The sequence below is a fragment of the Arachis stenosperma genome, chromosome 9, assembly GCF_014773155.1.
Source record: "Arachis stenosperma cultivar V10309 chromosome 9, arast.V10309.gnm1.PFL2, whole genome shotgun sequence".
Taxonomy (NCBI): Eukaryota; Viridiplantae; Streptophyta; class Magnoliopsida; order Fabales; family Fabaceae; genus Arachis; species Arachis stenosperma.
The window spans coordinates 155,431,313-155,457,182 of NC_080385.1; the positions used below are offsets into that span (position 1 = coordinate 155,431,313).

The window sequence follows — 25,870 nt, forward strand, 5'->3', positions numbered from 1 at the left end:
TTTGGTTAAATTGATGCTTTTGATGGAAGAGAGATAGTGGAGTGAGAGGGAAGAAACCAAAGGGTTTGAGGAGAAGTTATGGAGGGAAGAGAAGGAGTGTTGGTAACCGTACCCAAAAGTGGTTTTCCAAAACCATGCAACTGCATCACCTTTTGAAATGACATGAAAAGACCTGACCTCATAAATTTAAGATTTGATTTGATTTGAAAATAAAACAGGAAATAAATTTTAAATTTTGAAAAAAAAATTAAACTGAAAAATCTTTTTGGATTATAAACATTAAATGAAGAATTATTTAAAAAAATAAACACACAGCCCATTAAAAATGTAACATTCACATATGGGCCCAGAGATAGTTGGATTTAAGGAAACACAATGGACCACTCTAGATCTGATTTTGAGATTGGCCCAGATTATCTTTCATTTGAAACAAGCCCAGAACACGCTGGCTTGATGGAGACGTTCATCACCTGCCCAGAATTGTCTCATACCTGTTTATGAGACAAAAAAAAACTCCAGCAAATACATCAGCAATTTTCAAATAAAGAATCATAACTCAAAATTCCTAGACAAGTCCTAAGCATATAGAATCTATCCTCAGCTAATGGTTTTGTAAAAATATCTGCTAATTGCTCCTCAGATTTAACAAATTGAATACTAATATCCCCTTTTTGGACATGTTCTCTTATTGACTGAAATTTCACTTCAATATGCTTCGTCCTTGAGTGCAAAACTGGATTTTTAGAAATATTAATGGCACTCATATTATCACACATCAAGGGAATATTTTCAGCCTTTAATTTGTAATCAGCAAGCTGTGTTTTTAACCATAAAAGCTGAGAACAACAAGAAGAAGCAGCTATATACTCAGCCTCTGTAGTGGATAAGGCTACTGTTGGTTGCTTCTTACTTGACCAAACATTTAAGGACTTTTCAAGGAAGCAACATAAACCAGAAGTGCTCCTTCTATCAACTCTATCACCAGCAAAATCTGCATCACAATAACCAACTGCAGAAAAATCATCAATCTTAGGATACCAAAGACCAAAATTAGATGTGCCATGAACATATCTAATGATCCTTTTAACTGCCGAAAGATGTGACTCTTTAGGTTTGGATTGGAACCTAGAACACAAACCAACACTTTGTACAATATCGGGTCTAGAGGAAGTTAAGTACATAAGAGAACCAATCATTCCTCTATACCTAGTCTCATCAACATCTTTCTCAGTTTCTCCCTTATCTAACTTAGAACTAGGATGCATGGGTGTTCCCATGGGTTTGGCATTTTCCATACCAAATTTCTTAACTAATTCCTTGGCATACTTTTCTTGATGAATGAAGATACCTTTTTTAGTTTGTTTAATTTGCAGCCCAAGGAAAAAATTAAGTTCACCCATCATACTCATGTCAAATTCAATTGTCATGAGTTTTCCAAATTCAGAACAAAGGGATTCATTTGCTGATCCAAAAATAATGTCATCAACATATATTTGGACTAGAATAAAAGAATCATTAGAGTTTTTGATGAATAGAGTTGTGTCAGTGGTGCCTCTTTGAAAACCATTTTTCAAAAGAAAAGAGCTAAGTCTCCCATACCAAGCTCTAGGAGCTTGTCTTAAACCATAGAGAGCTTTAGACAATTTGAAAACATGATTAGAATGTACTTTATTTTCAAAACCAGGAGGCTGCTCCACATACACTTCTCTATCTATCACACCATTCAAAAATGCACATTTCACATCCATTTGATATAATTTAAAACCACAAAATGCAGCATAAGCTAAGAGAAGTCTTATGGCTTCCATTCGGGCAACAGGGGCGAAGGATTCATCAAAGTCTATTCCTTCTTCTTGGTCATATCCTTGAGCCACTAGCTTGCCTTATTTCTTGTAATGCTACCATCTTCTCCCAACTTGTTCCAAAATATCCACTTGGTGCCGGTCACTTTTTTCCACTTGGCCTAGGAACCAAAGTCCATACTTGGTTCTTTTCAAACTCAAGAAGCTCACCCTCCATAGCTTTAACCCAAGATGGGTCACTAAGTGCTTCCTTAACGTTTTGAGGCTCTATCTGTGATAGAAGGGCAATGTTGGATCCTTCATTTGCCTTTCTAGTGGAAGACCTTGTTTGCACTCCATGAGAGACGTCCCCAATAACAAATTCCTCAGGATAATTCTTCAAGAATCTCCACTCACGAGGTCTGGTGGACTTGGAAGCAGATTCAGTCACCAAGGGATTCTGGGCGCTGCTGGCTGCAGAATTTCCTTCAAATTCATGAGATAAAATGGAATTGTCTCTTGAATTTTCAGCATTTGCAGTTTCTGGTTCAGCTTGTCCAGAATTTTCTTTTCCATTATTTTGAGCAATTTTATCCTCCTTTTGTGCTTGATTTTCTGCATCACAATCTTCCAACATGCTTTGCACCAAGTTACTATCACAAAATGTAACATGAATGGACTCCTCAATAATTCTAGCATCTTGATGATAAACCCTATATGCTTTACTAGTTGTGGAATATCCTACAAACAAACACTCATAAGCCTTTGGATCAAATTTACCAAAATTTTCTTTGTTATTTAAAACAAAACATTTGCATCCAAAGATGTGCAAGTAATCTAAGTTTAGTGGGTAGCCATTCCAAAGTTCATAAGGGGTTTTCTTCAAGAATTTCCTTATGATAGTTCTATTCAAAATGTGGCAAGCCGTATTGACCGCTTCAGCCCAAAGAAATTTTGGAACATTACTCTCACAAAGCATAGCTCTTGTCATCTCTTGTATGCTTCTATTTCTTCTTTCCACAACACCATTTTGTTGTGGTGTTCTTGGACAATAGAAGTTGTGAGATATTCCAAATTCCTCACAAAAGGATTCAAACAAATTATTTTCAAATTCAGTTCCATGATCACTTCTTATAGAAGAGATTTTCAAATCCTTTTCATTTTGAATTTTCTTGCAAAAAGGTTCAAAGGCCGAAAAGGCTTCATTTTTGTGTGCAAGAAATAAAACCCAACCAAACCTAGTATAGTCATCCACAATCACTAAACCATAATGTTTATCACCTAGGCTTTGAGTTCTTGTTAGACCAAATAAATCAATGTGTAGCAACTCAAGTGGTCTTTTAGTAGAGATGTTTTTCTTTGGTTTAAAAGAACTTTTTGTTAGTTTTCCCATTTGGCAAGCATCACAAGTGATGTCTTTGTCAAACTTTATCAAAGGAAGACCTCTTACTAATTCTTTCTTTACAAGTTTGTTTATTTGAAACATACTTGCATGGCCCAATCTCTTGTACCATAACCACTTTTCAGATTCTTTAGAGTGAAGACAAGCTACATTTTGATCCTTTAGTTCATCAAGAGTAAGTCCATACATATTATTGAAACGCTTGGTAACAAACATCACTTCATTTGTCTTTTCATTAACAACACATCATTCAAGCTCTTTGAAAACAACTAAATATCCTAAATCACACAGCTGACTTATACTCAAAAGATTGTGCTTTAAACCACATACCAAAAGCACATCATCAATGAAAGTAGATTGCTCATTACCTACTTTTTCAACAGCAATGATTTTACCTTTACCATCATCTCCAAAGGTCACAAAACCTCCATCATACTTATTTAGTTTGATGAAGTAGGTTGACCTTCCAGTCATGTGCCTTGAACATCCACTATCCATGTACCACATGTCCTTTTTGTTCTTGGATGCTAGGCAAATCTGCATGATGAGTTTCAAGTAGCCTTAGGTATCTAAATTAATTTGGATCCTTTGAAGTTAATCCATCTTGGTTGCCCAAGTGCATTAAAATCACAAACAATATTGTAAACTTTGTTTCCAACAACTCTTTTTTTAATGAAGCATTGTGCATATGAGTGACCAAATTTCTTGCAATTAACACAATGATTTTCTGATGTGTGCCGCAGAAATTGAGGTGAGTTATATTGCTTGAAATGATTAAATGGTTGGAATTTTCTGGTTTTTGGAGGAGATGCATTTCTTTTAACAAACAGATTTTTGTTATAATTATTCCTCTTTGCAAAAATATTTTCACCAGATTTTTTTTGAATATTTTTACCTTTCGAAAATAAGGTTTTGTTGTAAAATATTGGTTTCTTGAAAGCATCCTCATTTTTTGAAATGTAACCCAAACCTGGCCGATTTGGACTCGGACCAGTTCTTGGTGAAGGCTCAGTTTCACTTGTGTTTGCTTCATCAAATTTTTCTTCACAAGTTAAAACATATCCGATACCTGATTTGCTTGGTATGGATTTGGTATTTGATGAAGAAGCCACAAATTTTATAGAGGAAGTATTAGAAACTGCATCTTCCTTGGCTATGTAGCCTAAACCAGATTTTTCAAATAATGGTCTTTGACTTGCAAGTAATTTGTCCAAGTTTTTGGAACCTTGAGCAAATTTTGCTAAGTCACCATTCAGCCTTTTAATCTTATCATTTAATCTTTCATTTTCAGCAATTAACTCATGAGAAGGATCCACAATGTGCTTTCCTTTTAATTTTTCAAGTTCAGATTTTAGAAATCTGTTTTCTTCAATGATGTCCAATGCACATTCAGTTTCCTTCACTTTTTCTTTTAAAAAAATATTTTCAGCTCTTAACACATCTCTTTCAGATCTGCATTCATTGTATTTATCAAGCAGTTTTGATGTGTTTAAAGTGAGATCATCAATAATAGCATGCAAGTCCTCAATGGTCAAATCATAATAGTTTACCTCATCAAGATTGTTGTTTCCAGCCATGAAGCAGTCTTTGTCATCTCCTTCAGATTCTTCTTCATTTGAGTCATTCTCAAGATCCTCCCAAGCTGTCATGAGTACTCTCTTCCTTTCCTTCTTTCCTTTGTCCTCCTTTTTGAGCTTTGGACAGTTTGACTTGAAGTGTCCAGCCTCCTTACAATGATGACACGTCACCTTATTCAAGTCTATCTTGTGCTCCTTTGAACTTGAACCCTTGTATTTGCCCTTGCTCTTCATCATCCTTCTAAATCTCCTAGCAAAAAACAAAAGCTCGTCATCTGAAATACCATCACTAGACTCACTCTCTTTTGGTTCTATTTGTGACTTGAGGGCTATTCCCTTTTTCTTTAAGTCTGTGTTTGTGTGTGTGGCTTCATAGGCAAGGAGTTTTCCTCTCAGTTCATCATAGGTTATGGGACTTATGTTGTTACTCTCTGTTAGGACAGTGGCAGTGTTTTCCCACTCTTTTATGAGGCTTCTAAGGAGTTTTCTCACCAAGGTTTGTTCTGCATAGTTTGTACCCATAGCATCAAGGTTGTTGATTATGATTGAGAATCTCTCAAACGCTTCATCAATGCTTTCTCCATCCTTCATGCTAAATATCTCGTACTCTTTTCGCAGCATATCAATCCCTGTTTCTTTGACTTGTTTGGTGCCTTCGTATGTAACCTGGAGTTTTTCCTAGATTTCTTTGGCTGTCTTGCATCTAGACACCTTCCGGTACTCTTCAAAGCTGATAGCACAGTGAAGAAGGTTGATTGCTTTAGCATTCAGCTCTATCTTCTTCTTATCATCTTCATTCCATTCAGTTTCTTCTTTTGGGGTCACTACTCCATCAGCACTTGTTTTTGTCGGGATCTTTGGACCGCTTACAACGATCTTCCATATGTTGTAGTTAATGGATTGGATGAAGATCCTTATCCTTTCTTTCCAGTAGGAATAGTTCTTCTCGTTGAAGAAAGGTGGCCGGTTGTTTGACTGGCCTTCAGTGAGGGTGTAAGCAACTGTGGTTGTGCCAAAGTTGTTTGCCATTGGATATTTGCTCTAAGCGGTTAAGCTTGATTCTTGAGACCTCAGCTCCTAATACCAATTGAAGGTTGTGGTAGGCTTAGAGAAGGGGGATTGAATCTATGCCTTCCTTTTAAGTTGCTGTTATGACCTTTTTAAACAAAATTACAATTCTGATTCTGTTTGAACTCAGTAGTGGAAATTTATGAGACAATTTATTTTTGTCTCATGAATATCAAAAAACAGAACTCAGCAGGGAAGAGAAACGCGAACACCAGCATGTATCCTGGTTCGGTTGCCTTGTGCTATGCAACCTACATCCAGTCTCCTCCACAATTATGGAAGAATTTCACTATAGTTAACAGAATTACATACACCAATTTCACACTCAAGTTCTATCCTAACTTGACATTGGCTATGCTAACTCCTAACTATTCACTCTTAGTGCTAACCCAACTAAGAAAGGGATACCAAACAGGTACAAGATACAAGACACTTAGCCAACCTAAAGAAATCAGAAAATTAACTCTAGACTTTTCTCTCAAGTGTATCACTCAGCCTTTTTCCACTCATGGCTTTTACTTAAGCTTTCTCACAATGCCTTTTCTCACAAGAAATTATAGAAAGATAAACTTGGAAAAGTACATTACAATCAGTAAAACATGAAGGAGATTGACTTCATCAGCAGCCTCTTTGCTATGTGCAAAACCAGATTTGCAAACTTCTGATACAGTTCTTCAGTGTTGGCCGAATGCTTCTTTGAAAGAGAGCATTATCCAAGTAGAGGAACTTTTCAGGACACAACTCACAAACTCTGGTTTTCTCTCCTTACCTTTGAATGAACAAAAAATCTTCTTTTATCTCCTTGCATGTTGCTGGGTTATTCTTCCAAGGTCAACACCTTGAACCTTGAGTTTCACCAACCCACAACTTCACTTTTTCACCTTAATCCCCAGAGTAGAAACTTTCCCTCTGACTTCCTCATCTTGACCGAAAGCCACAAAGCAGTAACCATAGAAATCTTCTCATGGTCAACTTGATCTTAGCCATTGAAAAACTACTTGGTCCCCAAGTATCACTTGTGGCCGTAGATGTGAAACAGAATAGGGCAGAGAACAACTTTTCCTTGAATGCCATTTTCGGATAGAGCAGAGAATTGGGAAGAAGAGATGAGACCGAGTTGCATGTATGAGGAAAAGATTTACCTATAACCTAAGCTTGATTTGGTTTGGATTTGTTGAGATGACTTCTGCCTTTCAAGCTTAGTTTCTCTTTCTTGCTTCTTTGGTGATTTGCTTGGTGAAGAAGCTCTTTCACTCTCGTTCTCTTTCTTACTTTTTTGAAACTGATTTGACTTGGTCAGAGAGAAGAGATACATTGCACATTTTGGAGGAGTGAAGAATTCAATCTTGTAAGAGAAGCTTTGTGGGATGGATACGGGCTTGGATCAGTTTGGTTCATGTAACCCGTTTGGCCCATCTGATTTCTTTGGCTTCTATCTTTTGCTTTTTCTTGGGCTTCTGATTTTTGCTTTCAGCCCAATCATCCTTGCTAATTACTTTTTATTCCATTTGAGCTATTGAAATTTTGGCCTGCAACAATAAACAATTAGTAAAAAAATAAATACAATTAATCAACACTAATTATTTATTTTGTCCAAAAATAATGTTTGTCATCACTAATTAATTTAGTTAATTTCTTAACTCAACATTATTAGTGTTGTTAGTAGTTGAGAGTTAAGTTAGTAATGACTAGTAGTTAGTAGATGAAATATTTACGAGGTTAGTTGGTAATATCCCTATAAATAAAGTGACTCTTTGTATCATGAAGTTTCAACACAACAACTTCAATACATTATCTTATTTTGCTCTCTCTCCCTCCCAAAAATTTAACATTAACCTTCCAAATTTAAAAAAATGTACCACGTTAGTCTTATGGCCATTTTCCATCACCAAAATAATAATACCCTGAGTGATGTGATTTACCCCTTACTAATGGCTAATGTAATTACACTAATTCAATTTTTTTTCATTTATAACCTAAACCAAAGAACATATTTTTTTTCTCCTTTCTAATAATAATAATCTACCAGATAAATATTTTTTGGATAAAACATTGAACATGTATTGGGTGTAGTTTAAATTAAATATATTTTGGGTTGTTGCTAACACAGATGAATTAAAACTGGGGCAACGATTAGAACAAAAGCAGACCAGTCATAGAAGTCTAAGGGTGGTAATATTACTATTGTTCTACGAATGTTGGACAGATACCTGATGCAGAAATTTTTTAATATCCACTTCTAGATCCTACTTTGGATTGTCTTCATGTATGTGTATCTGTTTTTAATGTTGTTAATCATACAATCATTCAATTTAGTTCAACACTTGTCAATACTCAAAAGAAAATAGCTAAATTGGAAATAGAAGAAAACACAAACCTCAAGAAATTGGGCTTATTGACGGCAAAGGCGAAGCAAGTGATAGCTTCAACAATGAATTAGAGCGATAACTCATGGCACACACGTGAAGGTTCCGAGTTTAGGGTGCAAGCAATGGAGGTACCTAGCAGAAGTGAGATGGGAGAGAAAACGGAACCACCCAAAACGTGTGGGAGCTGAGAAATGTAAGGTGACGGAAGAAGAAGGAGAAAAAGCTAGTACAATTTAAAAGCATAGCTACTGTTAGTATTATTGGTGTGGTTATGGATGGTTAGGAATAGAGCTAGAGTAATTTTTAGGATGGGGCTAACATAAAATTATAATTTTAAAAGAAGAAAAAATTAAAATTAAGGGAACTAATATAAAAATTAAATGATCGTTATACATTCAAATTTTTAAATTGGGGGCCATTGCCCCCTTGTCCAGCACTTGCCTCCGCCCTTTTAGATGGTGATGGTGCCGGGAGAGTTTGAGTTTGAGAGGAGAGGGTGTGAAAGATGAAGTAAGAGTAGAAAGGCGACAAAAGTTTGTAGAGAGTAAGAGAAGGTGGCGGCGGTGGTGAAGGAGAGGAGAGAGAGCGTCGGTAAGGAGAGAGAGGAACTTTGGGGTAGCATCAAAAATAGATACACATATATGAAAAAGACAACATATTTTTTTGTTTAGCCATTTGGGTTATAAACTTATAGCGGGGAAAAGAATTAAATTGGTACAATTTTATTTATTCACCAGCTCAACTAACTATTGGTAAAGAATAAGCCACGTCATTCACGGTGTTACTGTTCTTATGACGAAAAATGAACATAAGACTAAAGTGGTACACTTTTTTAAATTTAGATACTAAATTCGAGCAATTAGAATTTCAAAAACTAAAATAATGCAATTTCTAAAATGAAACTTAACTCTAGTTTGACCAACTCATTGAATTTTTACGTTTCATATTTCTTTTGCTTTTACATCCACCTTCATTCAGTTATTTAATTTTATATTAACATAAATACTTTAATTTAATTCTAAAAACTATCTCAATTTTTTTATGGTATTTTTTTACTCAGATATATCATAGATTATTTTGTTGTAGATTTAAATTCTATTTAAAAATTTGTCGTTGGCCAATGACTACTTATATAAGATAGAATTTAAACTCCAACACTTATTTAAACGGATTAATAAACTAACCACTAAATCAATTTAAATTAGTCGTACCACCTGCATACACAATTACCTCAATAATATAGATAAAATGAACGTTTGCTTGAATTCACATTAAAGTTAAGAATAAATATTAAAAAAATTAATTTGTAATTCATATTAACTAACTATTTATTTTTTTTAATTTACTATTTTAAAAATTTAGATTTTTAAATTAGAAAAAAAATTAATTGATATGAGTAAAAAAAGTTAATTCTAATTAAATTTTAAAATTAAGTAAAATTTTATTTTTGTGTTACCTCCATTTTTGCTTGGGGTAGTGATAGAGAAAAAGAAAGAAAGAAACCGGTTCGAAGCATATTTGAGTTGTGATTTGTGAAGCCGAATAAAGGAAAACTGAAGGTGTGTGTGGTTGGAGGGAATACAAGTGTATTCCTAAAAATTTTGAGATAGGAATATTTTATTCCCATGTTTGGTTCAAGATTTAAAAAATTATTATCGGGTATGTTTTATTTCTTGGAATCAAAATCCCACCCATTTCATTCTCATTTCTCCCCTAGTTATCTTTAATTTCAATGGGAATGGAATGTGTATAATAAAGTAAAAAGACTAAAATACCCTTGTTAATCACTCCAACCCTTCTTTTTAGATTTTTTCCAATTCATTTCAAACAAAACGAAACCCTAGCAGAAACCCATCCTCCATGAAAACCAATCTCTAGTGAGGCTTTTCTTCAAATTTACGGAGGCTCCACCGGCGTCGACGCCGCCTCGCCGCTAATTTCGATTTGCACGACCACTGCGCTCCTTATTCTAAAAGGAAATCGTTCGCGTTCGTGTCATCATCACAGCTCACGATTCCTATTCGTACTTCCGATTTGTGTTCATCATCTCGAGTGGTGCTTCCTGTTCGTGTTGTCTCCCTCGCCTCTCTCCCTCTTCGTGTCTCAGCAATAACCATCAAAAAGAGTTTAATTTGTCTTTTGCAACATTGTTCATCTTTTTCAAGTACAAAATCTTCTTCTTCAGGTAAGGATCTTTTATTTGTTATTTATTTATTTTTTGAACTATATTTGTGCTATAATTTATTAGCATGAAGATTTATGCTAGGTTTAAATTTTACTTATTCACCAGCTCAGCTAACCATTAATAAAGAATAAGCCATGCCACTCATAATGTTATTATTCCGGTGATGAAAAATGAACATGAGACTAAAGTGGTATATTTTTTTGAATTGGAGACTAAATTAGAGTAATTAAGATCTCAAAAACTAAAACAATACAATTTAAAAATCTCAGTTACTAAAATAAAACTTAACTCTAGTTTGGCCAACCTATTGAATTTTCATTTCATATTTCTTTTTCTTTTACATCCACCTTTATTCAATTATTTAATTTTATATTAACATAAATATTTTAATTTAATTCTAAAAATTATCTCAAAATATTTTTATGGTATTTTTCTGTCTTAACAGATCATAAATTATTCTATTACAGATTTAAATTCTATTTAAAAATTTGTTGTTGACTAATGACTACATACAGAAGATAGAATTATTTATTTAAACGGATTAATAAACTAACTGTTAGACCAATTTAAATTAGTTATGTTACCTATATACACAATTACCTCAATAATAGATAAGATGAATGTTTGCTTGAGTTTACATTAAAATTAAAAATAAATATACAAAATTAATTTGTAATTCATATTAAATAACTATTTAAATTTTATTTTCTTAAAATTTTAGAACTTTAAATTAGAAAAAAATGAATTGATATGAGTAAAAAAAAAAGTTAATTATAATTAAATTTAAAATTAAGTAAAGTTTTATTTTTGTGTTACCTCCATTTTTGCTTGGGGTAGTGATAGAGAAAGAGAAGGAAAGAAACCGGTCCAAAGCATGTTTGAGTTGTGATTTGTGAAGCCGAAGAAAGGAAAACTGAGAGGATTGGGGTTAGGGATTGGGAATCATGTAATGTTCCAATCTCAACCTCTGTTCTGTTTGGTCTCTTCCACCCCCCTTTGACCTTTCTTGCACCCGCCAATACACCAATTTGGGCCAACTCAACTTCATAGTCAACTCTGGTAACTCTCTTTTCCTGCCCTAGCTTCTATTCAATTTCCCAACTTTCTTCTCAATCTCACCTCCCTCCTCTCTCCTCTTTCGTAATTGATCCTTCGTTCCTTCCAATTTTTGTTCATTACTTTATCTTATTGCCTCGGTACCCTTGGGGTGTTCAATGTTTGATTTCACCTCAATGCATGTTCTGCTGTCTCTATTGCCAATTGTAATTCTAATCGATGGCCACTTCGTAGATTTGATATTGATTTTGTCTATGGCTGTTGGTTTCTGATTGAGAATGTGGTGAATTGCAGATGATGACACCGTTTGGGAACTAGGGTTTAAGAAAGCTTTTGTTTTTGGATTACTTGGATTGTGCTGGATACTCTAATCATATGATTCTGAGAAGACTTGGTGACATGACGATATCCAAAAGGAAGTACACTCGAGTCGACACTTTGGAGCTGAAGGCACTACTTGGCCGGAGGGTTGGTCATCAGAGAGCTGACAAGTACTTTGATCAACTCAGAAGATTGTTCAGTTCAAAGATCAGCAAATCAGAGTTCGACAGGGTTTGCATCATGGTCATTGGGAGGGAAAACATCCCTCTTCACAACCAGTTCATTAGGGCAATTCTCAAGAATGCTTGTCTCGCCAAAGTCCCGCCGCCGAAGCCGAGAGGTTCTGCCAGAGTGGGAAGTGTTTCCAGTGTGGAAGTTTCTAATGGGAGGCAAAGCAGCTCTATCCTAACACCATCAGGGGATGCATTATCCCGGTTAGCTGCACAAGATCCCAAGTTCAAAGCCCGCCAAAATTCTCTTGGCAAGCAACAAAGTCTGGCATCTGATGAATTTGCCTTCAAGACACAAGAGCAGCAGAGTGCAACTGAACTGAATTCCCTTGACAGTAGAGCTCCTGTTTCTGTTGAAGATGGAGAAGAAGTTAGACAAACGGCTGGAAGCCCCGGCATCCAAAGCAGGAGCCCAGTTACAGCACCCCTTGGTATATCCATGAATTTAGGTTGCAATCGGAAGCTTGCATCAAATGTATCTTTATGTAGTAAATATTATCCCGAGACCTGTCACAGCATGGGAGATCTCCCCGACACGAGATCTTTGAGGAGTCGGTTAGAGCAGAAGTTGGAGAAGGAAGGTTTAACTGTCACAGTGGATTGTGTAAATCTTTTGAATAATGCATTGGATTCATATATGAAGAGGTTGATTGAATCCTCCCTGGTTTTCGCTGGGTCAAGAGTTGGAAACGAGCAAATAAGGCTGCCGAGTCGACAGCTGATTAATTCAAACGGAATGCTACCAAGAAGGTACATGCAAACAGCACCTAGATTGGCCAAAGCATCAATCTTGGATTTTTGTCTTGCGATGGAGCTAAATCCGCAAGTTCTTGGACCAGATTGGCCGATGCAGCTTGAGAGGATTTCCATACGTGCTTCTGAAGAATGAAGCCTTTGTTATCAATAGATAAGAAATTTGCTAGTAGATGAAATCAACAGGGAGGAGTTAGTTGCCAAGATTTGTTGAATGGTTAGAACTTAGAATGTTGAATTGTTTTCTTCAGCTGACATAACTTCGCAATTTTGTCTAGGCCTGAAGTCGCACAATTTGCCAAATCTGAATAAGCTATAGTAATTTAGTTATTAAGATTGGTCATTGTTTGGTAGTAGTCATGTTTATACAAAAATGTGTACTTTCTACATAGGATTAGGTTAATTGTTTCAAGAGTCAACAGAATTTTCAATGATATCCAGTTCTTAGTTTTTTTCTTTTTTCATCTTTTATCATCTCTATTTTAGTTCACCTGTTATTCATTGAAGCAAAAAAGTATCGCATTCAGAGTGCTAAACGGCTAATCCCAGTTGTGGAGGTCAACAATATTTTAGTTGACAGAGTTATGACTTGATCTTGAATTTCTGCAGAAGTCAAGTCATTCGAGGAAATTTCTGCAGTATAGTGCTATGTAAGTAACAAATAATAAAGTGAAGACAATGCTTGAAAACATGGCTAAAAATGGCCTTAAGTAAGAAAAAGAATGTCTTCAATAATAGAACTTTATAGAGCATTTGCTTGGTCTACTCATTTAAGAAACTGACTTATACAACCAAAACAGAGAGAAAAACAGGGCTTAAAAGAATTGATGAAACTTAATATCCTGGTTATAACTATATTCTATAATTATGGAAGATGTGAGATCAAAATTCCCGGCCGGAACCAAAAGGATTTGACTTGTATGCCACAGCTTCCATATAAACTCTCTACAGTGAGTCAAAGTCTCGAAGATGAAACAGAATTGACACTGTTGATCAGGAAGCAGTCTTTGCTTTCTCTAGGCTTGCCATGTAGGTCATATAAATGGTCCACAAGTAAGAAAATGAGTTAGTGACGAGTGGCTGTCAAAATGAATCCATGCAGAAAATCATGAGTTAGCATCACAAAAAAATATCATGGATATATTCAGAGCTATCATTGATAATTGTACATGTCATTGATATTCTGAGATGAGAATTACACACATACCTGTAAATGGACTGGAACGAATCTATATGTAATAAAATCACAAAATGGCCAGTACATAACTCCACTTAAGAATGTAGGAAGAAAATCACGCTTTAAACGTGCAGCAATCTCTGTGCTAGTTTCACCTGCCAACCAAGTTAAACTGTTTAGCACATCATATTCACAAAACAGATTATACAGAAGAAACAGTGTGATAGAATACTATGCTAGAAGGATTGCTCATACCCTGCAATCGAGCATTCAAGGAGAAGAAAACAATAGTCATTGCAGGTCCATAAATTGTCTGGCCCATGACCATCTTCTTCAATGTAGACAAAAGATCCCTTTTTGGGAAAAGCTTTGACACAAAATTGAACCAGAAATGGAGTGTTGGTCCTAAAATGATCATGCCATATCCTGCCATGCGTAAAGTCCTTACGAAATCATAAGAATCTTGTGATTGCCGCACTATAGTCTAAAGAAATTTAATACCAAATACTATGTTAGTATGACAGAGACAACAGAACTTCATGAAGTTTAATACCAAATACTATGTGTTGACAATATCCATTTAGTAGAATCAATAAGGCTACAAAACTGCACAGGAATGTGAAGTAATGTACTTTTTGGTAGAATTTGGGAGCGAGTGAAGGCTCAAGAAGGTTACCCATGTCATATGATCAAAGTGCCAGAAATTCAGGTATGACTTTCAACAGTAAATGACTCTGAATCGTATGCTTGTATCACATGATTCAATCTATAGGTTCTAGCCTTTGGGCTCTATTTTGATTTCCTCCTTCTAGTTTAAGCCATTAAGCTTCTGGGTTGTGATCCTTCTTGTCATAAGTCTCTCACTTATGTTTTAACAGCTTTCTTCATGTTTTAACTTGTTTAGCAATGTCTAAATATACCATGTTCATTTGCATAACTAAACTTTAGCATAATCTAAAACACCTCTTGGACAAAGTAACAAAACAAACCTATAGCAAAAATGTAAACTACAAAGAGAGAGACATCAAAACCCTAAGCCATCTTCTTTGATTCCATACATCATGCTAAAACAAATGGAAAATTCTCAATAATAAGCCAAATCTTACAAAATCTTAGCTTCATACGTAAGGAATTGCAGAAGTCCCCATGTCATTAGGGCAATCTAGTAACCTATAGTTCCGTCCAATCGAATTATGAACATTCAACAAGGGAAAGACATATACAACCTTAACCCACCAACCTAGAAACACTGTCCACGATATTGGAAGTCATAGCCTCTAGGTCAAAAAAACAGTTACCATACGATTGCACATAAGATCATCCTCAACACAAGACAAAGCATCACTAGAAATTTCATAAACTTGGCGAGGCAGGGATCAACATTTAACCACAAATATTTCTGTAACCAAAACTAAAAGCTACATGTTTTCATTACCCCCAAAAATGAAAATCAAGTTTTATAATAAAAGCAAAGCAACAAGTCCAAAACTTTGAACTGAACCGAATCTTGTTCCTGACCAATAGAATTCACGGGTCCATTAAAAAAAAGCACAAGAAAGGTTGATATGATACCTGAGCGGATAAATCAGCAGCGATGTAAATGAGAGCAGAAGTAACACTTTTGGTGAGAATGGGCCAGGACTTGACCATCCCCAAATACCAACCCACAAAGCCAACCTTGGCAAGTGAAGCCGATGCAGTTGTAGCAGTTGTAGAAGATGATGAAGAACAAAATGATGAAGAGAACAAATATGGGGATATCTTATATTCTCTGGGTTTCAGCAGCTGAAGATAAGGCCTGGACTGCAAGTTCTTGCAGAGAAAAGGAAAAGGAGAAGAAGGAGCTCTCGTTGGAGCAATGAAGCGCCTCTGCATCAAAGCATAGGGAATCCTAGCGGGGTTCTTCAACAAAGCGGCACTCATTTTTGCCTCTGAATTTTGGAGAGTTAACTTGAGTTTTAGGCTTGAAGAAGAAGAAGAAGAAGAATGAAGAAAGTTTGCTGCTTTGGGCTTTGAGGCTTCTGGGACTTCCTAGTATTCGGGAAAATTGGTGACTCCTCCGTCGTATGATGTCAGAAACAGAAATGTGAAGTTGCGGCTTTAAACCCCAACATCCCCTTCAATGCTAATTTGCTAACGTACTCGCTTTCTTCATTTTATTTTATTTTATTTTATTAAAAGTATCATCTTTTTGACAAAATATGAAAATCTCTTTTTGTTTCAAGTTTGTTGCTTCATACATATATGGTTGGCCTTTTACTCTCCTTGACCTTTTTATTTAGAATAATGTTTATATCTAAATATTTTTATTAATTATATTTAATTAAATTATTTTAATATTAATAAAAGTTAATTATAAATAATATTATTTTAAATTTTAATATTTAATTTGATTAGATTTGTTTTATAAAAAAAATTTTAGATGTATAAATTAATAATATTATTTAATATTTTGTGGGTATATGCTCTTTTTTCACATTAATAATTTTTTTTTGTTGACAGACTCCACGTCAATATTAATCATACAATACAACACATAAAAGTAAAGAAGGGGGGGGGGGGTATAAGAAGACTGAACTCTTCACGGGAAATAATTTTTCTATAGAAATTCCTTTAGTACCTTTATTTTTGTGAATTAATGGTATATAATAAAATTATGACTTTTATATATAATTAGAAATTATTTAAATTTTAGAAATTTGAGCTTGTGGGTTACATTATGAAATTTAAGTAAAAATAATTAACAAAACTCTCATTTTCTTTTTTTAATAAACTTAATATTTAATGACAACTTTTTAGGTGTTTTAATAATAAATGAAGTTTTTGTTCTGTTTTTGTCATATTGTGTTACATTAATAACCATAAAAAGAGAGAAAAATTAATTCGAACAAAGAAGATTTTTTGAATTTTAAAAATTTAATTTTAAATAATAAAAAATAAAAAATATTCCACGTTATTGATCTATGACAGTATGAATTGGACAGAAATACCTAAAATATTTTAAAAACAGGATATTCATAAATTGTAAAACACGTATCTGACTACCGAAACTTAGGCCGGTGTTTTTGTGCCACGTGCATTGTAGCCTAACACGTTGGCAAGTGATAAACTATTCAGTATTCAACAAGGTTGCCAAAGTTGAAATTAGATTTTGCGGTATGTATATTGCATTATTGCATCATGCATCTTCACCATCTAGATAAATCTTGATTTATCAGAATAAGTGTATTTAAATTAATTTTTTATTTATCAAATATATAATAAATAAAAAAGAACAAATCTAATATGAACAAAAAGTTATAAATTTAAATCATTTAAATAATAATATAAATTTTTATAAATTATATATAATAAACGATATAATTAAAAAAAACTTGTATATTAAATTCCTTTTTTTATCATATATAATAGATAAAAGGTTATGATATAGAATATAGTTCGTTGATTTTGAAGTTCAACCCTAATACCGGCTTCTTTGTTTCATTTTTTAGGAAATTCTTATTTTATGATTTTCAAAAGCTCCCGCTAGCACATGATAGCAACAAGTGGTCAAAACCAAAATATATATGGAGTCGTATATGCCGAAAAAAATTGATTTGTACTTCTTATTAAATAAATCTAAAACGCTGGCGCTTTCTTGCAATACCTCCATTCATAAGAGCATCTTGAGGAATATTCATAACTGAATCCGCTGTGCACAAACCCATTATATCTGCACTCAATCTCTTCATGTTAATCACAATTGTGACTCTAGTACCATCTTAACCTGTGACATGCTATGTTCTATCCTTTGCCTGCACAATACGTATCTTCCGAATTATCTAAAACAGATTTATTCTTTTTGGATACAAAACACGTAGATTTTTATTAAGCTTCACTTATACTATCTACTTATGCAAAATTTGTGTAAAATTGGGGGAATAAAACAATTTACTATGTTGATTTTTTTTTTTATAACATTCTTGGCATAAAACTATGCTATGATAGTTGCAACTAGAGACAGTGGTACAATCATCCAATTAGATATAAAGTTCAACATGCAACTACGACATTCTTTGATACATTCTCTGGTCAAGCATATATTTCTGATAGTTAGCCTCTCATTGAAGATTGAAAATTGCAGTTTATGATGAGGGTTTGCCAATTCTATCTTGCTTCAGCATCCAAAATCATAGGGAACTAGTCCTTTCAGCTCAGGACCATTAAGTCTGTTGTTCTCAAAGCTGAAACAGTTATAGGAGCAACAAATTGTAAATCAAACAGTAGAAATGGACATGGATATAAATTATCAGTGCATCATGACATATAAACAATTCAAAATTCGGAATATGTAGTTTTACCTTTCCATTGGGAAAGATCCGAAGTTGCCATCTACTGGTATTGTTCCACAGAGGTCGTTATTAGAGACATCACTGTAACATCGGAATATCAGATTAGCTGGTTTTAGAAGTACAGAAATAAACTAGGGTAACATGACAGTAACACAAAATCTCAAATTATCTCCTTTCCTTCACACTCCCAACAAAGAACAGGAGATGAAAAGAAACTTACAAGATTTTGAGATTCTTAAGATGAGTGAGTTCTCTTGGTATTGTTCCTGACAACTTGTTATCATTTAGCCGCCTAATTTATCAACACAAAAGGAATGAGCATAACTGGAAGCCATTTATAAACTCCGAGATCTAACTCAATAACAAAATGGCAAATCTTACAGGAATTTAAGTGACTTCAACTTGCCAAATGACTTTGGGATTCTCCCCTCCAATTTGTTACCATACAAATCCATGCTAATAAGTTTCTTCAACTTGCCAAGTTCCTCAGGAATCTTTCCTGATAATTCATTCCTATAGAGTTCCCTGAGATTTGACAAGGCAACTTCTAAGCCAAAGAATATAGTAATCAATAAAAATCTGTACAGTGCTAAATGACTAAAGAAGGTGCTATATTAATAGAATTTAGTTTTAACGTGCATCCAACCATGTAATGTCACGTATGTAAAAAGGTAGAAACTCTGTGCAGTTGTCTTCATGTAAAGTTGTTAGTTGAGAACCGTAATAGTTTAATCAAACATGTCAAATCATCTAACAATTCTCAACTAGCAACTTCATATGAAGACAACTACTTTTTTTCTATTGTAAGTATAAATAGTCATAATTGTGACTGCATAAAAAATTAAACTCTTATTAATATTAGGTAAGGGAAGAGCATAAGCCATAAGCCATTCCACATACAGGTACTGGAGATGGTGTAACTGGCCAAGTTCTGGGCCCAGAGTTCCAGAAATGTTAGAATTGCCCAAGTCTCTGAAATTTCAAGGATTACACAAAAGCTGGTTAGGAAAAAAGCCAAAGAGCCCAAACCCAATGACTCCAATTAAAAAAGAAAAAACGTACAAGCGAATAACGTGATTGTTGGAGTCACAGGTAACATGGAACCAAGTACAGGGATTAACCAGGGTTGGGTCCCAGCTCTGAAGCACGTTGTTTGGGTCAGAAAGCCTGCTTCTCAGAGCATGCAGTGCATTCCCTACAAGCAACAACAACAATAACCATAACAAACATCAAATCAATCATTCTTCTTCTTCTCAACACATACAATTTTTGGACTAATTCAAGTTATGGAAACCCTACCTAAACTCTGTTTGCTAGCCAGGAACAGAACAAAGAATATTTATATTTATAACTCTTTCCAACATGAATAAATAAATAGAAATAGAAAGCAACAAAACAAGCAATCAAAGAGCGGTGAATAGAGAATATGCGTTGCATAGCTTCAGAACTGAATGTATAAGGAGACATACACAGAAAACAAAAGAATTGAGAAATGAAGCAGTAGGAGGAGGAGGAGCAGAAGATGACATACCTTCGGAGTTGGATGAGAGAGATAGGAAGGGATTTTGGAGAAGCAGCAGAAATAATAGTGAGAAGGGAGTGAAGGATGCCATGGTTTTTCGCTCTTGTGTTCCTGTATGAGCAAATCCGTGAGAATGGAAAGAGCGAAAGAGTGAATCAAAAGTTAAAGAAGAGAGAAAGTGGACAAGTCAGAGTCAAAATGGAAATGGAGAGAGAGAGAGAGAGAGTGGAAAAAGAAAAAGTCACGCATTGGTTGTGAGAGAGAGTACTGTGGGTCAGACACAGAGTCTTTGGCGCGTTCTGTGGGGCTCACCGACCCACTCCTTAGCCCTTTGCAGACAATTTCCACCAAGCTTCCAGCCCCCGGCCCCAGGCCCACCCAACACTTTCACTTACCCACATCAGTGCCGTGAAATATTATGTCACCTTATATCTCTTCTAATACTAAATAGTAAATACCCTGCGAATTTAGTAATTTATGTTCGGTTTTGAGTCGCAGATTATATACTAATAACAGTTAGTTGTACATAAGGTGTTTTTGAATTTTTATTCAAAAAAAAAATTGTATACCAAACATATCCCTCATCCCCTCTCTTAATTATAGTTACGTGGTAAGTTGGGAACTATGTTGATTGTTGAGTATTGACTGGGTTGCATTGCTTGACCAAATACCTGAAAGGCAGCATCAATAGGAACTCACAAGTCACAATGTGGATATGGTAAGTGGGAATCTCTCAAGAAGAATTATGGATCGCAATGATCATTGCACTAGTAAAGAGATACAATCTCCAGTTCTCCACTAAATGGAAGTAAGGATATATCTCGTCCTTCTTAAAATAATATCAAAATATTCGTAGAATACACAATACAAATACGTATTCATCTACGGTTAAAAAATCATGACAGAATTTATATTGAAATAAGTCAAAATTTAATTAAAAATATATTAATACTTTATTTGTTTATTTTTATTTTATTTTAACTACTACTAACAAAGTTGCTAATATTGGATTAACCCATCATGTATTTATCTCGCTCTTGCTTGTATTGGATTCATATCAACAATATTTTTTAAGACAGATCGACAGATGGTTAGAAATTATCCATGCCACCAGCTATCTTGGGGATTATGTTTAACGAAAAGTTTGTCCCTTTTGTGGCACAATCTGTATTCATGCTTTTCATCTGGGTGCAAACCAGTTTTGTTCTCAATAAAAGTTTGACTATACAACACGATGGAACTTTTAAAACATCTTTTTCTTGTTTGTTTTTTGGGTATACAGAGAACCTTTAATGCTAATATTTCAACCACTGTACATAAACTATTATCACGACAACTAACACAATCTTCAGAGAAGAGCTGCGGATGGCATTTGATTTTTAGCCCAAAATCTGGTCAGTCTCCATATATTAATTTCACTGCAGATCACATACTTGATGTGTAAATTGCTCCAAGGGACCCAATTGTGTATCCACCATGAAAATTCACGTCCTTGTATCTGTTCCAGTTACAGGACCTGAACAATTTCTGCATCTTGCTTGTTCGAAACTGAATTTCTTGATCTCCAGCATACTACCCCTGATTCTCCACATTCTCTTTAGTTTGATAAGCGGAGAAGAATTCTTTCCCAATTATTGTGCTGCCGAAAATAAACAACAGCGCAGAAAGCAACATGACATTCAGAGAGAGTTGTCTTCTAAGTATTTCTAGAACTACTGCCATGGAACAGAGGATCAGGCTCATCCTGCACTCAGGGTTGTGTAGTTCAGACAGTGAAAACCAAAAACAATTTGTTATTCCAATTAAAAAATATTAGAACACATTCCATGAACAAACCTGAAGGCTATATCCAAAAGAAGTAGCAGGGCGGAATTCCAGTTGCCCTCCCTACATGAACCAATGAAAAAAATCAGCAAAAAGCTATCATGTTAAAGTTAGTTTAGTCATTAACTTCCAAACAATTTCATTGAAAATTAAAAATAAAACAAAAAGTACTCTACCAGCCCATGAATGCTTTGCTGAGTTCCAAAAAACCCATCATGGCTAGGAGCCATAGAATTCAAGGGACCCTACAAGGATATAGATGTCAACTTATAATTGTATATTCCAATCTGTGTAAACATATAATCGTATCTGCAGCTTATCATCATGATTAGGATAACTTACCAAGCCTTGCATATTCTGTTGATTGACATAGTAACCATCATGAGGCGGCTCCATTAAGTTCAACCGTACCTGCTGCAACATTAAAGAATAATAATTAATGTCCTAAAATACGAGAAAATGTAATTTATTAATCAATTAAGTGTTAAATACCAGTCCTTGCATGCTCTGCTGGGTACCATAGTATCCATTGAGTGTTATTGTGTCTGAGCTTAGATTATCCTAAAAGAATGATAGCACAGGTTATATAAAGCATATACACTTATTTCTAGAATTAATCAAATATAGCAGATATTCGCGTGAAATGCCTTGCAATTCACAAGAGAATAAATGCACCGTATGTATTTGTTAAAGCTGAAACAGATCAAACTGAAAAGTAGATAGCACAAACCATTTGCTGCAGGCTATCTTGTGTGTCAACAAGCATAACTTCCTGATCTGACTGCACCTGCAGATAAATGGAATTGATTCTCAAATCGATGTCCTGACCTTCCAAAAGCTACAAAGCATGAAGACGTATTAACATGTAAGTAGATCAACAATAGAACACAGAAATGACCTTTCTTTTCCTAGCAGTGCCCCTCTTCTTACTTGCTTTCAATTGAAGGGTGCCCTGATTTTCTTCTGCTTCATGAACGGAAAAAGAATTGTTGCTAGTTTCTGCACCATTGTTGTTAGAATTATTTACATATACACAGTTCTTCAGGGTATCAACAAGTGTACGGAAAACAACACTATAGCTCTCTTCAGACAGTGATCCTTCTTCACTCAAATCAATAGCACGTTTACACAAATCATTATAACGCTGCACCCTTGTTTGTACTTTCTGAGTCCTATCTGCCATGGGTTCCCTACTTTTGGCATCTTTCGTCCATCTTTTCATAACATAATGAGGTGGAACACTTGAACAACCACAACGTTGGAGAACGCTTAACGCATGCCTGCAAAGGATACCTTTATATTCAAACAATCGACAGAAGCAAGAGACATCTGAGCTCAATTCATTCCATGTAACCAAAAACTCTTCATCTTTCTCATAATCTTGAACTATAAACTTTGTAATTGGTCCATCACCAGGCTCTGTTCTAGATTGACAGCCAGCTACACCCAAAACTTCAACTTGGAATTTCTTAAATATAGCATGTGTATAAACCGTTGACATTTGTTTTTCCCAAGGTGAAGGAGATCTGAGTGCTGGCTGCTTGTGCAATGTATCAAAATCTGCAATTGCCTCCTCTTCATACCTATTCTGAAGGATTAACCCATATTGTTTCACAAACTCTTTAAGGGTGATTTTCTTGTGTATGTATTTGTCAAAGAAAGAGTTCATACTTTCAGAACGCTGAGGTGTAGACATTCCAGCTAAAAAAGTATCCCCCATATAAGTTGGCACCCACTTTTTCCGATCTTCATACAGTGATTGACACCATAGATCATCTTGAAGTTCAAATCTAGTGACCATTTTCCACCATCTCATGTCAAACTCTTCATCAGTCCATGACTTAAAAATGCACTTGTTTAACTTTCGCAAGAAGTTCTTATACTGCTTGATCACAGAAGATAGATTTTCAGGTATCCTTTCAAGTATCTGCCAAAGGGCAAAGCAATGTCTCGCATTTGGGAAGACTTCTTCAATTGCTGTCTTCAAGGCTTTGTCCTGATCAGTAATTATAATTTTGGGAGCTTGCCCTCCCATCGCTCTAAGCCATGTCTTCATTAACCAGACAAATGTTGGCTTGGTCTCATCTGCAAGCAAAGCACACCCAAGCAATATAGGTTGAGAGTGATGATTCACCCCAATGAAAGGAGCAAATGGTAACTTATCATTGCTTTTGATGTAAGTGGTATCAAATGAGACTGCATCATTAAAGCTAAGATAATCGTTCCTACTTTTTGCATCAACCCAGAACAGATTCCTTAAACGTTGCTCTTCATTTAAATCGATAGCATAGAAGAAATAGGGGTTCTCCTTTTGGATGCGCTTAAAATACTCCAATATGAAATGGGCATCTCCCTCATCCAAAGCCAGCTGTCGGCCTCTGTCAAACTGATCATTTGTGTCCCCCAAGAGGGATCCAGTATTTCGACACCCACCAGACTGCCTAGACATCTCAACATACATTTTTCTGGTTCGTTCACTAACAGCATGCAAAATATCAATATTATTCTTTTCAGCTAACTTGACATTCCTATGAATACGAAAATGATATGCCAAAGCCGGTAAGAGTTCATGGTTGTGTTCCTTTATAAATTCATGAATGATCCACTTCCCTTCTGACCTTCTTTTCACATGCATGCAGGCTTTGCAATCTGTCTTCTTTACACTGGGTCTTCGACTGCTCCCGCTGTCAGACTCAGGTGTAACGCCATACCGAGAGCACGCAAATTTGGCATCAATAAATTCTTTTGTTTTCTTTGAGCGTCTGCTATTCTTGATCGAAGTTGTGAATCCCATTGATTTGGCATATTCCTGATAAAATGAATATGCTGCTTCATGAGATTCAAATTCAATCCCATTGTGTGGCTCTAAATCTTTGTCTCCTTCAAACAATACAGCATCCCTCTTAGCAGGAATAACAAATGCATTGCCGCTGCGTTGCACTTCATTCAAAGCATCAACCATATTTCACTCACTGAAACTGAACTATCATGCACTCTGTTCTGAATATCTCCTGTAACACAAAGATGCACTTTGATTACTGCCTTGTTACCATAATATACAACGATAGAAAGCTTATCAAAAGCCCAATTCCAAAACTAGTCATCCAGTATAAAATTTACAGTCATACGTCATTAAAAGAGGGGAAAGAAAAAAAAAGTGAACAGCTTTCAATTCAAACAGATGATACAAAATTCAGTGTGTATGCAAGCGATCAATCTATAATAAGAGCTGCAAATCGACAAGGCATTAGAAACAAAACAGTTACGCAAAAAGCCACTCTTGACCATTAAAATGAGCATTGAACTGAGCAGAACGCGATTTCTAGCTCCACATTTGGAGTTCCAACATCTAGAATTGTATTTTAGCTTATTTTCTTACACTACAAGTAGCTCATCATAGACTTGGAATTGCTAGAACCACAACGCTTTTCAGCAACTACGTTCACTTTGGCAGCATTGGACGCATTTTCACAAACAATTACCACAAAATTTAGCAAAAAATTAAAAGAGAGGGAGAGAGAGAGAGAGAGAGGAATAAAAAAGAACCTTGAAGTGGCGGGTGCAGACGGAGTTTGAAAAGGCGGAAGGAAGGGCGAGTGAGGGAAAAGCGCGAGTGGGAAAGCTAGGGTTTGGGAATTGGGGAAAAAAAACAATTGTGGATGGGATCGAAGACAAACTGGGGAGGGTCAAGGTCCACTCGCTTTCTTAGTTCACTCGCTCTCTAAGTCTGAAATCTGCATTCGCCTCACCGCGCGTCGTTGATTTTTATCTTCTACTCTCTTGTTCTTCTTGTTCTTCTTCTCTCACACGCGTCTTCCTCCACCACTGCACTTCCTACGACGACTTGGCGCGTGACTCACGCTCTCATATTCTCTCTCTCTACAACTTATTAGTTGTTGGTTGTGACTAGGGGTGGCAAACGGGCCTGAACCCGCCGGGCCGGCCCGCGTAACCCGCCAAAAAAGGCGGGCTGGGCTGGAAAATTGGGACCGCCAAATAGCAAAAGCCCGCTTAACCCGCACCGCTTAAACCGCGGAGTTTGGCGGGCTTTGGCGGGGCGGGGCGGGCTTCCCCGCCGGGCTTAGTATTTTTTAGTAAGGGGGTATTTTTACAATATTTTTTACCAAAACCCAACTTCTCCCAACCCAACTTACAAGAGAATGAAGATGAAAATTGAGTGTTTTTGATTATGTTTATTTTGTTTTAGAGACAATATTTATAATTATGTTTTGGATTATGTTTATTTTGCTTTGGGAACAATATTTATAATTATG

At 35.5% G+C, this 25,870-nt stretch overlaps 4 protein-coding genes across 9 annotated transcripts; 1 reads left to right on the top strand and 3 right to left on the bottom strand.

Moving 5' to 3' along the window:
* Positions 1-11,201: 11,201 nt before the first annotated feature.
* LOC130948769 (uncharacterized) lies at positions 11,202-13,173 on the top strand. The gene is made up of 2 exons (XM_057877634.1): positions 11,202-11,441; positions 11,733-13,173. The coding sequence occupies exon 2, from the start codon at positions 11,814-11,816 to the stop codon at positions 12,876-12,878; it is 1,065 nt and encodes a 354-aa protein (XP_057733617.1). The 5' UTR covers positions 11,202-11,441; positions 11,733-11,813; the 3' UTR covers positions 12,879-13,173.
* A 251-nt stretch (positions 13,174-13,424) lies between these two features.
* On the bottom strand, positions 13,425-16,110 carry LOC130948770 (uncharacterized). The gene is made up of 4 exons (XM_057877635.1): positions 15,492-16,110; positions 14,175-14,403; positions 13,950-14,074; positions 13,425-13,822 (listed from the first exon to the last, which is right to left on the bottom strand). Exons 1-4 carry the CDS (start codon positions 15,840-15,842, stop codon positions 13,736-13,738), a joined length of 792 nt encoding a protein of 263 aa, XP_057733618.1. The 5' UTR covers positions 15,843-16,110; the 3' UTR covers positions 13,425-13,735.
* A 1,730-nt stretch (positions 16,111-17,840) lies between these two features.
* LOC130948119 (leucine-rich repeat protein 2-like) lies at positions 17,841-20,037 on the bottom strand. The gene is made up of 7 exons (XM_057876831.1): positions 19,782-20,037; positions 19,313-19,445; positions 19,151-19,222; positions 18,632-18,775; positions 18,471-18,542; positions 18,260-18,331; positions 17,841-18,142 (listed from the first exon to the last, which is right to left on the bottom strand). Exons 1-7 carry the CDS (start codon positions 19,861-19,863, stop codon positions 18,076-18,078), a joined length of 642 nt encoding a protein of 213 aa, XP_057732814.1. The 5' UTR covers positions 19,864-20,037; the 3' UTR covers positions 17,841-18,075.
* A 776-nt stretch (positions 20,038-20,813) lies between these two features.
* On the bottom strand, positions 20,814-25,434 carry LOC130948118 (protein FAR-RED IMPAIRED RESPONSE 1). Of its 6 annotated transcripts, none has more exons than XM_057876830.1 (8): positions 25,143-25,434; positions 22,495-24,607; positions 22,327-22,383; positions 22,089-22,157; positions 21,939-22,007; positions 21,773-21,841; positions 21,609-21,659; positions 20,814-21,516 (listed from the first exon to the last, which is right to left on the bottom strand). In XM_057876830.1, the coding sequence occupies exons 2-8, from the start codon at positions 24,556-24,558 to the stop codon at positions 21,469-21,471; spliced, it is 2,427 nt and encodes an 808-aa protein (XP_057732813.1). In that variant the 5' UTR covers positions 24,559-24,607; positions 25,143-25,434; the 3' UTR covers positions 20,814-21,468. The 6 variants fall into 6 exon arrangements, 2 of the variants coding, with proteins under 2 accessions (XP_057732813.1, XP_057732812.1); XM_057876829.1 differs by having other exon boundaries at positions 20,816-21,516; positions 21,939-22,010; positions 25,143-25,433; XR_009072936.1 differs by lacking the exons at positions 20,814-21,516; positions 21,609-21,659 and having other exon boundaries at positions 21,781-21,841; positions 21,939-22,010; positions 22,527-24,607.
* Positions 25,435-25,870: the final 436 nt, after the last annotated feature.